This window comes from Scardinius erythrophthalmus (genome assembly GCF_964197995.2).
Source record: "Scardinius erythrophthalmus genome assembly, chromosome: 4".
Lineage (NCBI taxonomy): Eukaryota > Metazoa > Chordata > Actinopteri > Cypriniformes > Leuciscidae > Scardinius > Scardinius erythrophthalmus.
The window spans coordinates 14,150,705-14,164,166 of NC_138224.1; the positions used below are offsets into that span (position 1 = coordinate 14,150,705).

General features: G+C 38.6%; 1 protein-coding gene across 2 annotated transcripts in view; it reads left to right on the plus strand.

The window, feature by feature from the left end:
* LOC308689830 (uncharacterized protein) overlaps positions 1-13,462 on the plus strand; it is a 62,394-nt gene that overhangs the window by 746 nt on the left and 48,186 nt on the right. For both annotated transcript variants that reach the window (XM_081363863.1, XM_081363864.1), the window contains exons 2-3: positions 92-245; positions 539-608. In XM_081363863.1, the coding sequence (XP_081219989.1) occupies positions 203-245; positions 539-608 (113 nt within the window). In that variant the 5' untranslated portion in view covers positions 92-202. The remainder of the gene's footprint in view (positions 1-91; positions 246-538; positions 609-13,462) is intronic.

Sequence of the window (13,462 nt, forward strand, 5' to 3'; positions counted from 1 at the left end):
CAATAGTCACTCATTACCTTTTAATGTAAGATTAGCAGTCCTTATACAGGCTTATTAACTTATATTTGTTTGCTCTTTAATTCTTTACAAGAGGCCTCATCTGCCCATGGTGTTGTAGACGTCAGTACTCGTGAGGCTGTCTGTCATCAGCGGGCGTCGCTTGGCTCTATCTGGCTCTTCCAGACCTGACACATCTCTCAGCATGCTTTTTGCCTTCCCTCTAATAAACCACCACACATGCCGGGGTAAGATGTGCTTACCTTGAGTCTGCTGTGTGTTGTGTCTGCTGGCGTCCCACATCCACGAGCCAATCAGATGTGTTTTTCAAAACTGATAAAACAGTAATTATTCACCAGAACTGTTTACAGTGATTTCTACAGCCGAGGGACCTTTTGCACAGTAACAAGCCTTAAAATCGAACACTTGCTTCCTTGAAAGTTAAACAAGTTCTTTTTGCAGGAATAATTTGCTTGTACCAAATGTATTTCTGTGATGTTTTAAGGTATAAAAGCTCATTTCTTTTACTTTTGGTTTCCAGATTTGCAAATGAGGCCAGAGCAATATCTCAAATTGTCATCGTCTGTGAATTCTGGGGCTGATGAAAGAAGGTAAAGTCACCTACACTCCCTTGCAAGCTGGAAGAGAGGCTGATAGGCATAGCCTTTGCCTTAATGACTCTCTTTGTAAGCATGCTTTCAGTGTACCCTCATCCGCATTGGGTTCAGTGTAAGGCTGTCAGCTGGTGAGACGCAACACAATGGCCGCTAAAGCCACCTTTTGTAATCTCGAATTATTTTCTGACACTCTATGTGAATATTGATGTAAAGAAAATGTATATCATCTAAAAATATAAACTATAGCATATTGATTATATAAATTAGTCCTCTAATAATTCTATTAAAAATTAAAATAGTTTAATAACAATATCAACAGTTTGTTTTAATTTTTTTAATTTAGTTTAAAATAGTTGCGGCAGTGGATGTATAGCTATCAATAAAATATATGTTTTGAACAATCGTCCACAACATTAAAACCACCTTTCTAATATAGTGTAGATCCCACTTATGCTTTTAAAACAGCTCTGTTGCGTCGAGGCATGGACTCCACGAGACACCTGAATGTGTCCTGTGGTACAGTATCTGGCACTGAGACATTAGCAGCAGATTCTTTGAGTCCTGCATGTTGCCTCCATGGATTGGATTTGTTGGTCCAGCACATCCCATAGATGTTTTCAATAGGATTGAGATCTGGGGAAATTGGAGGCCAAGGGAACACTCATGTTCTCATGTTCCTCAACCTCAGCCTACAGTTTTTCAGCAATTTGAGCTACAGTAGCTCTTCTGTGTGAACGGACCAGACGGGCTAGCCTTCTTTCCGCACAATCATCAAAGACCTTTGGGTGCTCATGACTCTGATGCCGGTTTACCACTTCTCCTTTCTTGTACCACTTTTGATATGTACTAACCACAGCATACCAGGAACACCCCACTAGACTTGCTGTTTTAGAGATGCTCTGACCCAGTCTTCTAGCCATCACTGTTTGGTCCTTGTCAAAGTCACTCAAATCTATTCACTTGCCCATTTTTCCTGTTTCTCACATAAAATTAAAGAATGGACTATTTACTTCCTGCCTTAGATATCCCAGCCCTTGATCCACTGAGTGTTCTGACACCTTTCTATTATGAGCAGCCTTAAGTTTTACTGCATTTTGAGCAGCACTCGAGCTGCATGAACTGCCATTGTAACGAAATAATTTGTTATTCACTTCACCTGTCAGTGGCTTTAATGTGGTGGCTGATCAGTGTGTGTGTGTGTGTGTATATATATGTAAATACAGTCATAATTGAAATCATTCAGCCCCCATTACAAATTAGGTTTATTTGCAAAATGTACAGACTTTCAGCTGTTTGCAATGAACAAATCAAACAAAAGTAATTGAAATAGCTCAACACAACAAACATTTCAAGTGTTTTCCCCAAATTCAACTGAAAATGCGACTTTTAATGACTTCTGCATTCATAAAATTATTCAATTATTCATGGGCAATGGCCTCCAGTTCAGCAATGTTCTTGGTTTGTGTGCTGCAACCGCCTTCTTCAAATGCCACCAGAGATTTTCTTTGGGGTTCAAGTCAGGTGACTGTGATGGCACTGTAGAATCTTCCAGGACTTCTTTTGCAACCAAGCCTTGGTGGAATTTGAGGTATGCTTTGGATCATTGTCCTGTTGAAAGGTCCAATGACGTCCAAGCTTCAACTTCCTCACTGACAGCATGACGTTTTCTCCTAGGATTTCCTGATACTTCAATGAATCCATCTTGCCTTCCACACGCTGCAGTTTTCCAGTGCTAGAGGATGCAAAGCAGCCCCAGAGCATCACCAAGCCCCGCCATGCTTAACTGTAGACAGAGTGTTCTTTTCAGCATATGCTTCATTCTTCTTCCTCTAGACATCCCGCTGACCCATAGGGCCGAAAAATTCTAGTTTTGTTTCACCACTCCACAGACCATCTTGGAGTTCTGGCATGGGTTTAGTATGCGCCTTACTGTGCAAGCTGAAACCTCAGTGCCTGTTGCCACCAAGTCTTGCTGCAGGTCTTTTGCAGTCACTCGAGGGTTTTTCTGTTACCTTCTCAGAAATCTGGTTGCAGCTTTCTTGCTGATAGCTTCCTTTTTCTGCCCCATCCAGTAGTGTAGTTTTTCTGCCCCATCCATTAGAGTAGTGTGACCACTGTTCCTTTAACTTTGAACTTGCGAACTATGCTTCCAATGGTGTCTCTAGTAACATTTATCTTTTTGTGTCCTGTTCCTTTTGAAGGGCGATGAGATCTCTTAACTTTTTTGGACCATTCTTTTGATATTTATAACATGCAGTCAAACGTGACTCAACAAACCTAGCCAGTTCAGATATGTCGTGTTCTAGCTCAAGCACACCTGGTGCAACTAATGAAGCCCTTGATTAGTTCCATTCGGTGTGCTTGAGACAGCATCTGTCTTGCAGTATTGTGCTGTTGTGAGGGATTCTATTGAATAATTTTGAGACTGCGGAAGTCATTAAAAGTTGCATTTTCAGTTGAATTTGCAGAAACTACTTGAAACATTTGTTGTGTTGAGCTATTTCAATTACTTTTGTTTGATTTATTCATTGCAAACAGCTGAAAGTCTGTAAATGTTGCCATTAAATCTGATTTGCAATGGGGGTTGAATAATTTTAATTACAACTATACTGTTCAGAAGTTTGGGGTCTGTAAGATGTTTTGATGTTTTTGAAACATCTCATCTATTGTGCTCACCAATAATGCATTTATTTGATTAAAAATACAGTAAAAAAAAATTCTGTGATGGATTCCTGAAGTTTCAGCATCATTACTCCAGTCTTTAGTATCACATGATCCTACAGAAATCATTCTAATATGCTGATAAACATTTCTGATTATTATAAATGTTGAAAACAGTTGTGCTACTTAATATTTTTGTGGACACCATGATTTATTTTTTCAGGATTGTTTGATAAAAAAAGAAAAAAGAAAAAAAAAGAACAGCATTTATTTAAAATCCTGAAGTGTTTTGTAACAATAAATGTCTTAACTGTCACTTTTGATCAATTTAATGCATCCTTGTTTAATAATTAAAAAAATCTGACTGACCCCATACTTTTGAACGGTAATGTATGTAGTGTTAACTGCTCAAATAATAGCTCAAATAGTGTAAAGGTAATGCATTTTATTCAGTAGAGTTTCATGTGTTTAACCATTCAAAAAGGAAATGTGATGTAGTATTTAAAGGGGGGGTGAAATGCTCATTTTCACTCAATCTCCTGTTAATCTTGAGTACCTATAGAGTAATATTGCATCCTTCATATCTCCAAAAAGTCTTTTGTTTTATTATATTTTTAATTGAAAGATTGGCTGCACCGAGTCTTTCCGGAAAAAAACGAGCGGCTGGGGGCGCACGACCGCGAACCTTTATCGTTGTGACTGCTCAATCCTTAAGCATTAGACGATCTGCAAATCCGTCGATCTGGGCTTTGTTTATAAAACAATCATCGTCGAAATGCAGGCAACAACAGTCTTACACAACTCCGTTTATGCTCAGGAAAACAAACTCCATCCACGGGTCCCTTAATGCTGGGTTCTTTGGGAATCTGTGCAGGGTTGTCTTGCCCTGGCAACCAAAAACACACTTCTTTGGTGACATTGACTTCCCAAAAGCCGGGCAGGGCGCTTTGATGGCGAACTGCTTTCACTCTCTTGCTCTGTTCTACGAGTGCGCGCGCGGCCGCGATCTTACCGGAGAAGTGCCCTTTGGACCCATATAAGGAAATTCCGCTCTATCTTACGTCAGACAGAGCCATACTCGAAAAAAACTTTCCGAAACTTGTGACAAACCGGAAGGAGTATTTTTGGAACAAAAATACTCCTTCAAACGTACAACTTAGTTTTTGAAACTTTGTCCATGTTTATCATGGGTATCCAACTCTTTACCAGTGTAAAAAACTCAGTATGCATGAAATAGCATTTCACCCCCCCCCCCTTTAATGACCATGCACTGCAGTTCTATCAAGGTCAGCATCCAGGAATTTCATCCTCCACAGTGTTTTGTAATCACAGTTTGTTATTAGGCAGTTAATGAAATGCATGCCATTGTGACAAGTAAGGATGGGGGTTTGCTCCTGTAGTAATAACCAGCTAAACTAAAGAGAAGGAAGACGTCTGAGGAACATTTTCCAAAGTGAATTATGGAGGTAATGAAAGTGTTTCTCTCCTCAGTACAGTATCTGGTGAAATAATGCAGTTAAAACCCAGGGGTGATGTCATGCAGACAAATGTTTCGGAGATTGAAAATCCATCAGTCCCGTGAAAAACGGGGGGAGGGAGAGAGGGTGGGGGGAGTAAGAAAGAAAATAGTGTGCGTTCAATATGTTTTCGCTTATAGGATTTGACAGGTTTGAGGCAAGGAGAAAGAGAGGAGGAGGAACGCACTAAAAAAAAAGTTGGCAGGGAAGAACCGCGAGCGCGTGGCAAAAAGATTCAAGTGCAACCGAGGTGGGGGTGGAGGGCTGATAGCTTGAACAAGAGCTGCTTTTTCATTTAACCCCTGCCTACCTCTTTGCTTCGATTTAAGGAAATGCTAGGTTTTGGAACAAAGACTTTGGACATTAGAGATGTTAAATACTTTGGTTGGATGTCACACTCTGGCTATAGTGTTATGTTTGGCTAGCAGGTGATTGGAGGGTCTGTATTATTTAATCTCTTAATATTTGGTTTGTCCCACTTTTGCATTAATGACAGGAGCACTCGAGCTGCATGAACTCCACAAGTCCTGATGATCATATTCTCCAGCATGATTTGAGATAATCCAAAGAGCATCTTGAGCTACATTGGAAGCAAGAACATCTGACCAACTGTTAAAATGGTTTTCATTTCATGTAATTTAGAATTTTTTCTACCACAAATTCCTACCATGAGAATTCCAGTTTTTAATTGGAAATCCAGCTCACCGGGCCAAGCCATGTAAACTCTAGGTCAGGAAGACAAGATCATAATGACCGACTCTGGCATGGGTCCATTTTTCTTTGTTTACTATGGATCAGCTGTCGAGAGTGAGAGTGGAATGGCTTATACTGATAAGCCGTCTTTGTGGAACTGTGAAGGATGCTTTGACTTAAGTCAAACATATGGCATTTTAGATAATGGTCATTTATTGATGTTCTAAGATCCTTTCATGTGTGAAGGGCAGATCTTAGTTTACCTGTTGAACCTGGCTAGTTAAACACTTCATCACTCTTAAAGTAACTGTTGATATGTTCTTCTCCCCGGGTACAATTAATGTAGAACATAACAATTTAATATTTGGGTCAATGATTTAAATAAGCATTATGTCTAGATCTATTTAAGTACAACCTTATTCCAATCTCTTTTTTGTAATAATTTCTTACAAAAAAAGATCAATATTTAACATTTCACGGTTAGTTCAGGATATAAAATGTCATATGGTAAAACCACCCCAAAAAATGTAATGACATTTTATAATAATTTATGGTATTTGTAAAAATATAAATACAAATTGTACCATGAAAATATATTTAAAAACTTTTTATAAAATTATAAAGATGTAACATCTTATTACTTTTTTACCATCACATGACATTTTTATTGTATTTTTTTTTTCCAGAACCACACGAAACCAATATGAATCCAAACTACATTGCTATAAACTAGAAATTAGAACATTTTATTTTCTTTATCTTGGACTGCCTTATTTGTCATTGACCCATGTTTTGAATATCCCTTCAAATTAAACTAGACTATGCATGTATATTTAAGTTCCCTGTTCTGTCAGAACATTGCAAGCTGGCATAAGATGTTTATTAGGCTGTAGGGAGCACGAAGGCTTTTGCAAAACTCCATTTTTATTGCATTTCTTTTATTTAACACATTTCATAATATTTTGCACTCACTGTAAAATCTTTGAAAGGCTCTTTGGGACACAGCCTCATACTTGAAGCAGGAGAGATATTTATTTATTCATTATGTAAATCATGATGTAACAGTGAAAAAGCATTCCCCCATTGCATATATATATATCCCCATGCCTCTCTTGACTTGTCCATTTATATAATCTCGAGTGGCTCGCTTAGGAATAACAAATTGGAAACGCGAAGGAGAGCGTTTACCGTACTAAATAACACCAAGGTCAGTTTAGTGAACGTTAGATTTGTTTTTCTTAGTGTTTGGAGGGAAAGACTGAAATCGAGAGGACTGCATTTCATCCTGCTGTGCTCTTCATCTTACATTACATAGATTCAGACAAAAAAAAACAGGCTTTTTTTGGCCGAATCAAAGAGTGCCGCAGGACTCAAAACATCACTATGAAAATGCATGACAGAGGATGAAACCTAATCCCGTTCTAGGCCCTCAGTCTAAATCAGCTTTAGTTATGGAGAGGGCTGGCAGCGAGCTTTGGTTCCACAGTTCACGCCAGGCCTCTCGACACGCAAGCTCCTGAGGAGCGTTTGCCAGTGTCCTCGTCTGAACTAGCCTGCTGATTGATTTGCACCGAGGTTCCAGCCGCCCCTCTCCCCAGCCTCAGCAGGTGGTGAGTGTTTGTGACTTAAACCAGGGAGAGATCAAGTTACGTCCATTTCTTTAAAATATCATTGATAAATATGGTGGAATAGCTCAGAAGCATTCAGCCTCATTTGTTTTGGACATATAATCTCATTATGGAAAATAGTATATAGCTGTGAAAACAGATGTAGGAAATTGTTCTGTTTGTTACCCCAGACTCTTTCTTTAACTCAAACATTTAAATAATAGTTCACCCAAAAATAAATATTCTCACCGTTGTGTCGTTCCAAACCTGGTTTACTTTTTTTTTTTATGGAACACAAAAGATATTTTGGAAATGTGTTGTCTTTTTTTCTTTTTTGTCCATACAATGAAAATCAATGGGGTCTATTTACATTTCTTTTAGCTCTTACAAATTACATTAAGCCACTTACAAATGAGGAAACCAAGATGCGATATATTGTTTTGGACCCCATTGACTTTCATTGTATGGACAAAAACAGATAAAACATTTGTCCAAGTATATTTTGTGTTGTCCTATATTGGAATCTACACTTCAAAAATAACCCGTTAAATTTACAATAAAAAACTGCCGGTTGTGTTTGCCAGAAATTCACCGTAAAAAAATACTGTGACAATGTTTCCAGTTTTAAAGGATGCCTGTATATTAACTTATAAACATATATTTCATTAAGTGATGTAACGTTAATATAACGACTTTAACTACCAAAATCTACCATTTTTTCTTAAAATGTATCCCTAACCACCACAAGAATGCAGGTGGCACAATAGAAAGCCACAAGATGAATCAGAGTTCAAGTGGCCTTTCCATAAAACATGGCCAATACTCATATATAGACTCATACTCATATATAGGTGTACAAGGTCATACACACAAAGACAAAACATAATCAGGTTAATGCTACACTAAAATAATGCAATAAACATTAACTAAATAACATAAAATGAAACAAAAAAAAACCACACACACTAATGTACGTTACTAATAGCAAAGATGAGACGTTTTTTTTTTTTTTTTTTTACCATAAATGATATGGTTAGTCAGTTTTTACTTTACAAAAAACATAGATTTGATGGTATTTTACAATAAAATTACATGTAATGCGATGTTAAACAGTTTTTCACCATACATAGATTGTAAGGTAACTTGCATGTTTTTACATTGTATAGTTTCATGAATAACTTTTCCATTCCACCAAAGGTTCTTTGTAGTGGAGAAAGGTTCTTCACTCTAAGAGTTCTTTTAAGAACTGTTCACTGAAAGGTTCTTTAGCAAACTCAGCAATAGTTATTACTGTGAAAACCCCTCAACCTTTATTTTTAAGAGTATACCTTTACTAAGGCAAAATATAATTCTTTGGCACCAATGAATGACAATGTCAACAATAGTTTACATACCGCTTTTTGTAGTTGTGTCAAGGTCATTTAGGCTGATTTATGTATTAGCACTAGATTGTACTCTTCTTGGGGATTTATTATCCGATGATGGGGAAAACTCATGAATATTTCCACCACTCTGGAACGCTAATAGTCTTCTGACTTCATAACGATCAAGAGTGAAATCATTTATTTCAGTGCAGATGCACCTGCGCAGTGTGTTTTTTGGAGGGATTCCTACAGGGTGAGGCATCAGTTTATTGGAACGTTTCACATTTTCGGGAAGCTACGCATCTGAGGCCCGTGGAGGGAGGTGCGATTTTTAAAAGTCGTCTCTTTCATTCAGAAAAATGTCCAGCGGCCAGCCAGGTCCAAACACTTCTACAAACACGCCATCTCCTTCACTTGTTTCCAGCTCTGTCAGTCCTTCCCTCTTGGTTCAGTTTCCACTGAGAAAGCCCAGTCACATCCAGAGCGTCTTTTGACACTGGTATTTGTTTAGTCTACAGTCTAAAGGAACCACTTGTTGCCAGCTGCAGGGATCGTGATTGCACCGTAATTAAGTTACAATCTCAGAGGCATGCGTGTACACCTTGGTGTGAGGTTGCGACTTTATTGGCCTGGTGTGTTTTGTGTGACTGACTTGGAAGCAGACCTTAACAGCCCTCACACCTGTTTGTTGCTGTTTTACTGCCATTTAAATCCAGCTGTGCATTTTAAGGGTAATTACAACTAACAGGTACCCTCTCCAAGCCGTGACTCGAACCTCATGGCATTAGCACAGAACCTCACACAGCCTGACGGCCGTCCAGTTACAGTAAGCTGTTTTCCACAGAAACTGCTTCTGTGTAATATCAGCTAAACAAATTGTGTCTGGCTCTTAACGAAAAGAAAGTAAACCCAAAAGTGCAGATTTGATGACAAAGCACTGGGCCAATCTCATCACTTTTGCGAGTTTTGTGATTGCCACAAGGGAGCGCTTATGCTACACAGGAACACCTGATATGCTTCACTAAAATGCGTGCACAATTTCATTCACTAGGTCTCGGAACTCTGTGTTGATTTCATAATCTCAGGCATTTTTACTTGGCCCAAATAACAACCAAAAATGTATTTAGCAAATAATAGAAGTAATTATTGTTGAAATGTTTTACAGAGAGTTGGCATGCACCATTTTATTTTGCGTGTGTGAAAAAATTAAGATATTTTGTGAAAAGGGCTGTGTGGAATGTTCTTAGTTTTGCTTTTATTTACTTATAAATTAACATTCTCCAGGGTGTGAATGGTGCCTCATCTCTCTCTGGAAGGGAGGTGCCAAATGGAGTGAAGGGGTGTAGCATGTTTCTCTTGTGGGACACTGTGCAAATGTGTGCTGCTGTGGGCAGTCTACTATCTTGTCTTTTAGTGGGCCTGCTATATCTGACCTTTGACCTGTAGACAACATGCACAGCTGTGGAGAACACACCTACAGAAGACACAACCCATGCCTCCTAAAATTGATTTCTCATTACACCCATGAAAATACAATAGGGTTAGCCTGAGACCATAGTCTTTTTTTCATCTCAGTTTCATTTTTCATTTAAACCAGAAAAGAACAGTCTGCGTATTAGTAAACTTTCCCAAAGCTATTCATTTTAGGTGTTGAAAATATAGAAGTTTTAAAGTCTTTAGTACTTTGCACTGTAGTGCTTTTTTTTTTTTTTTTTTTTTTTTTTTGCATAGAGAAGTATAGCATTAGCTGCAGTTAGTGTGGTCCCTGAGTTTTGCCACATGAACAATTGGTAAACCGCTTGTATTTCACAGCAGTTATTCCACACATTTGTCTCACTATAAAAAAAAAAGACAGAGCTCTAATTTGAAATCTCATGACGTCTAAATCTATGCTATCTGCTAAACACATTTCACTGGGCATGTATAATGGGCCCTTACTGGCTGGTGAAGCGGGACAGACTCATAGTTACTAAAGGAATCCCTTAACTCGAAAACACCCCCTCCCCCACCAGACGATCCTTACCACAGTGTCTGCGCAGAATCAGAGCTCTTTAATCGGTCTAATTATTCAGTTTTCTCATAGAATGGCTCTGGGCCTGCTTGGAACAGATTCTGTCTGGGTTTTCAATTGAATTGGCCACGCTGGACTGAATTGCCTTTGAGCAAGAGGTGCAGGAAACATAAAGGACCTATCCTCTGAATATTCTTGCAACTCACTGAGCTGCTCTCTGCAGACAGAGAGCTCTCAAAGTGCTGTCTAAAACATCCCACCCCTGTTATGACATTTACACTAATGAAAGGAGATAAAGCTATGAGTTGCACCCCCTCCAAGTCTTTTATAGTATGTTGAATGCAAAAAGGAAGAAAATTTGTCAAAGCAAGCGTGAAATTGAATTTAAAAAAACAGAATGGCACAGATTAAAAATGACCTCTGAATATATTTATAAGATGATCTTAAAGATTGTTACGTACTGTAACAAGTGTAATAGCCAATATACTTGGCTCAAGGAAAAGTGATGTTTACTTCGTAGATATATTGGTAGTTACTTAACTATGCATTAAGGTATGCTTATAAAAGCAAGGAGCATGGTAAATAAAAGCATATAGAAGTGTATATAGAAAAAAACTCCTTCTTTAAATATAATGTCCTGGAACAGCATTTTTTAAAGCCTCCCATTAATTTTCTATTATCGCAGCACAGAACATTTCATCCTACTAATGCAGCACAGTAGGTAGGTCAGCGACATAAATCATAGGTGTAACGGGTGATGAGATTTAAGATAAAGCTTTTTTTCTGCCAGGGGAGCACCCCAGCTCATTTAGCGTGTGCACACTGGCTAAACTTTAAACAAGAACGTATATGAGTCTGCCATTTACTGCGCTTTGATCTTCAAAGAAAAGTACGGGATGTACGTGCATTGAACCTGACTGCGTTAAGATGGCTATTGTTTCAGACTGAGTCTTATTATTGGCATTTATTATGCGGGGCTGTGACATCCGCTCTCTGTTGCCACATTCATTAACAGTGTTTTGGTGTCTCGTTTCACGCGTCTCTCTGCTAGTGGGCAAAACAGGAAATGAACTCTGTGAAATAGGTCAAATTGAAGTTCCTGTTTCACCTCACTCAGCTCTGTCTGGTTGTGTTAGCTGCTCAGGGGCCAATGAAATGCTCAAGTGAAACTTTACTGTTCTGCATGAAAATTAAATTATATCTGCTATACCATTAAATAAACAGAGCAGCCTTCATCAGCTTTGTTGAAATGAAAAATCTATCATTATTTATTCAATTGCATGTCGTTTCAAACCAGTTTGCATTTCTTTCTTTTTTTTGATGAAAAGTTGAAAAATACCCGTTTTAGTCCCCAATGGGCTCTCCTCACTATCTTCTTTTCTCTTGAACATGGTGGATGATGATGATGTTTTTTTTTTGTTGTTGTTGTTGTTTTTTTTTACATTAATGACACAGACAACAGCAGGAATATTAGCCTGCGATCACTTTAAGACCGAATGCACAGACCGAATATACTGACAGAGTTTCGATTTCTTTCTCAAATGTTCACTTATAACATAACCAGGAGAATACTTGCCGAGACGGGTATTTTGACATAATTTTGAGTGTATGTGTCCGTTCAAGTGCAAGTAAACACGAAAGAGGAATCAGTTCGGTGTCTGAAACGTGCCTCTCTCTCTCTCTCTCTGCGTGCATGCGCTTCAGGTGGGTGAGGATGTTTGCACAGATAACAGTGCGTGAGTCCTGATTTTCACCTCTTATTCCATGTTTAAAATGGTTTGAATGTGTATATTGGCAAGACAAAGCACGTCCAAATGATCGCTCTATGATGAACTTTCACTCTATGATGGTTAATCCACAAACTTTCACTCTATGATGGTTAATCCACGAATCACATGCGTGCCGAACCGTGGGGCCTGGTCCGTACGAATCACAGATCAACTGCGATCCGTTGCACCCTAATTATTAATGAACACACTTATCATCATGATTGCGATCTTACCAGAGATGGAGAAAAAATCCTACTCCAGTAAGTAAACGTGCCCGTCCCCAAAAATGCCATACATTTTGGTACTCAAAAGCTCTTTCCTCCACGTTTTCTGCTGCACATCGTTTATTTTTACCACACATTCGCTCCTGCGCACCAGTTATGTGCACCCCTGATTATATGTATGTGGTTTTAGTCCTTTTTATTTGCTGTTTGACTTGAATAGCAAAAACTGTTTACTAATCTGAGGATTAAAACTAATTTGGATCATGCACAAAGACGCACTTTTTTTTAGTGCGAGTGGGTTAATGTTCTTGACTGCAAGGCTTTTGTTGAACGCTCTGGACTTGTGGTTAGAGTAAGAGCGTGACTGACAGCTCATAGTGAAAAAGTGTTTGATGACCTTGTAACCTCTCCCCATTTAAACAGAAGATGACTTTTTTTTGTACACATGCCAGTCTTCCTTGAAACGTACTTAGCGCTGGGAAGCCAACACTGCAAGTTGCCTAATCCGACAGCATTTTGCGTGTGATCCAGAGGTGTCAAAAGTCACAAAATTCACATTCATTACTCAGGTAGAAGTATAGATACTAGGGTTTAAAAAGACTTCTGTAGAAGTTGAAGTATCAACTCAAGCTTTTTACTCAAGTAAAAGTATAAAAAATAATTATTTCAAAACTACTTAAAGTATAAAAGTAAAAGTAATGTAAGGAAAAAAATCTCTCTCTAAAAGGCTCTAAATACAGCATTACACGCATGCCTCACACGCACACAAACATACACGTGTATTGTAAAAAGTAAACATACCGGCTCAGAGTGAGACACACCCATGCACACTTGTGGCTTAATGTGCAGCAGACACAAAGTACGTGGAGAACAGTAGGCTTCATGTGTTTTGGTATAAGAAGGGGTGTTTCCTGAGCGATCGTGTTTGTTTGGGGAAGTGTGGTTGGTGCAGTATTGTTGACCTAGATATAGATTTGAGCGTGCAACCGTGTCTATTCCTCC